This window comes from Perognathus longimembris, chromosome 6, assembly GCF_023159225.1.
Source record: "Perognathus longimembris pacificus isolate PPM17 chromosome 6, ASM2315922v1, whole genome shotgun sequence".
NCBI lineage: Eukaryota > Metazoa > Chordata > Mammalia > Rodentia > Heteromyidae > Perognathus > Perognathus longimembris.
In genome coordinates this window covers 15333939-15335804 of record NC_063166.1, presented here as the reverse complement: position 1 = coordinate 15335804, position 1866 = coordinate 15333939, and the positions used below count along the sequence as shown (strand labels likewise).

Genomic DNA, 1866 nt, shown 5'->3' with positions numbered 1-1866 from the left:
AAAATTATCATATTGTTTGCTAGGAAGTAAAGAAGCATTAGTTATCGGTAGCTAATTCTTAAATACTAAAAAAGCACATATGCTACTCACAAACACATAACCCATCCAATGCTCAGAAATCTGTCACCAAACACTCACTGAAGTATTTCTGTTGATACTTTCAATCAAGTCAATGGATTTCCTCTGTAAGTGGAGTAGTGTTTCTCAAGGAGCAAACACACATTTTCCCTTAAAGGCAAAAGTGGAATGACCACATTTATACTCAAAAGTTACTCTTAGTTTATACTATAAATTGAATACTCCATATATACTAAAAATATGCATTTGTCACCATTGGATTATCCACATCAAATAAATAACAAGGTAGTAAATAACAATTGCTTACAACATTAACAATTGGAATAAACAATGATGAAAACATGTAATTTATTTTATTATAATTCTACTGCATTTCCCTTATCTTTTAAGATTCCAGCTGCTGTTACAATTTATATTTTCAAAATGATGAAGACAAATAGAACCACAGTGACTGGATTCCTCCTCATGGGGTTTTCTGACCATCGTGAACTGCAGATCTTACATGCTTTCTTCTTCATGGTGATATACCTAATGGCGTTAGTAGGTAACTTCACCATTATCACCATCACAACACTGGATGAGCAGCTCCAGTCTCCCATGTATTACTTCCTGAAGCAACTTTCCATTCTGGATGCCTCCTTCATCTCTGTTACTGTCCCCCAGTCCATTGACAATTCCCTCACGGGCAATGGCTACATTTCCTATGCTCAGTGTGTGCTCCAGGTTTTCTTCTTCACGTCTTTGGCCTGGGCTGAGTTGTCCAATCTCACAGTGATGTCTTATGACCGCTATGTAGCCATCTGCTTCCCCTTGCATTATGACTTCATCATGGATCCCAGAAACTGTAAGAGAGCTGTGATAGCTGTATGGGTAACTGGAGGCATCACAGGAACTTTGTACACAGTTGCCACATTTTCTATCACATTCTGTAGAGCCAAAGTAATTCACCAGTTCTTCTGTGATATCCCCCAATTGATCAAGCTCTCCTGCTCCAATGATTACCTTGCAGTCATTGGAGTGATTGTGTTCATAGTTGTAGCAGCCTTAGCCTGTTTCATCTCCATTGCCTTCTCCTACATCCACATATTCTGCACAGTTCTAAGAATCCCCTCTGCTGAAGGCCGATCTAAGGTCTTCTCCACCTGCCTGCCACATCTTTTTGTTGTTTCATTTTTTCTCTCCACAGGCATCTGTGCATACCTCAAACCAACTTCAGACTCTTCAACTGCCTTAGATCTTTTGCTATCTGTCTTTTACACAGTAATTCCCCCAACACTCAACCCTGTTATCTATAGTCTGAGAAATGAGACCATGAAGAGAGCTATACAGAGGTTAAAACTGGATGAAAAAATTCACTGAGAAATAAATGTTTTGTGGTGCCATTAATGACTCCCCAATATTATGTACAAGGAAGTTTTATCAGAATTCCTTCAACATGTAGTGTTACTGAAAAGCTATTGAAATTCATTGTAGTCATACACTCCTTTGTTGAATGGCAACTCCTTTGTATAATTGCTTAAAGATAATAAAAATATTTTAATAAAGCAATATTTTGTAGTATATACTATTTCTTCCATATATATGGAATATATATATACATATATATATATATATATAGTTCCTCTCGTGTTAAAGATAGTTGTACATAAAAATGAATATGAGGCTTAAAAACTGTGGCAAGAAACATTCACATGCTTAATATAAGAGACATAAGTACAAATGACTATATATCCTATCTTTTATCCACTTAGTTGTTAACTAATCCATCTACAATAACATACAAATATA

General features: G+C 36.1%; 1 protein-coding gene across 1 annotated transcript; it reads left to right on the top strand.

Moving 5' to 3' along the window:
• Nucleotides 1–501: 501 nt before the first annotated feature.
• Nucleotides 502–1437, top strand: LOC125353561 (olfactory receptor 14J1-like). The gene has a single exon (XM_048349254.1). It carries the CDS (start codon nucleotides 502–504, stop codon nucleotides 1435–1437), a length of 936 nt encoding a protein of 311 aa, XP_048205211.1.
• The last annotated feature ends 429 nt before the right edge of the window (nucleotides 1438–1866 follow it).

Bases quoted from the DNA above. Each gene is read 5' to 3' on its own strand.
- LOC125353561 (XM_048349254.1), top strand. From the start codon at position 502: ATGATGAAGACAAATAGAACCACAGTGACTGGATTCCTCCTCATGGGG.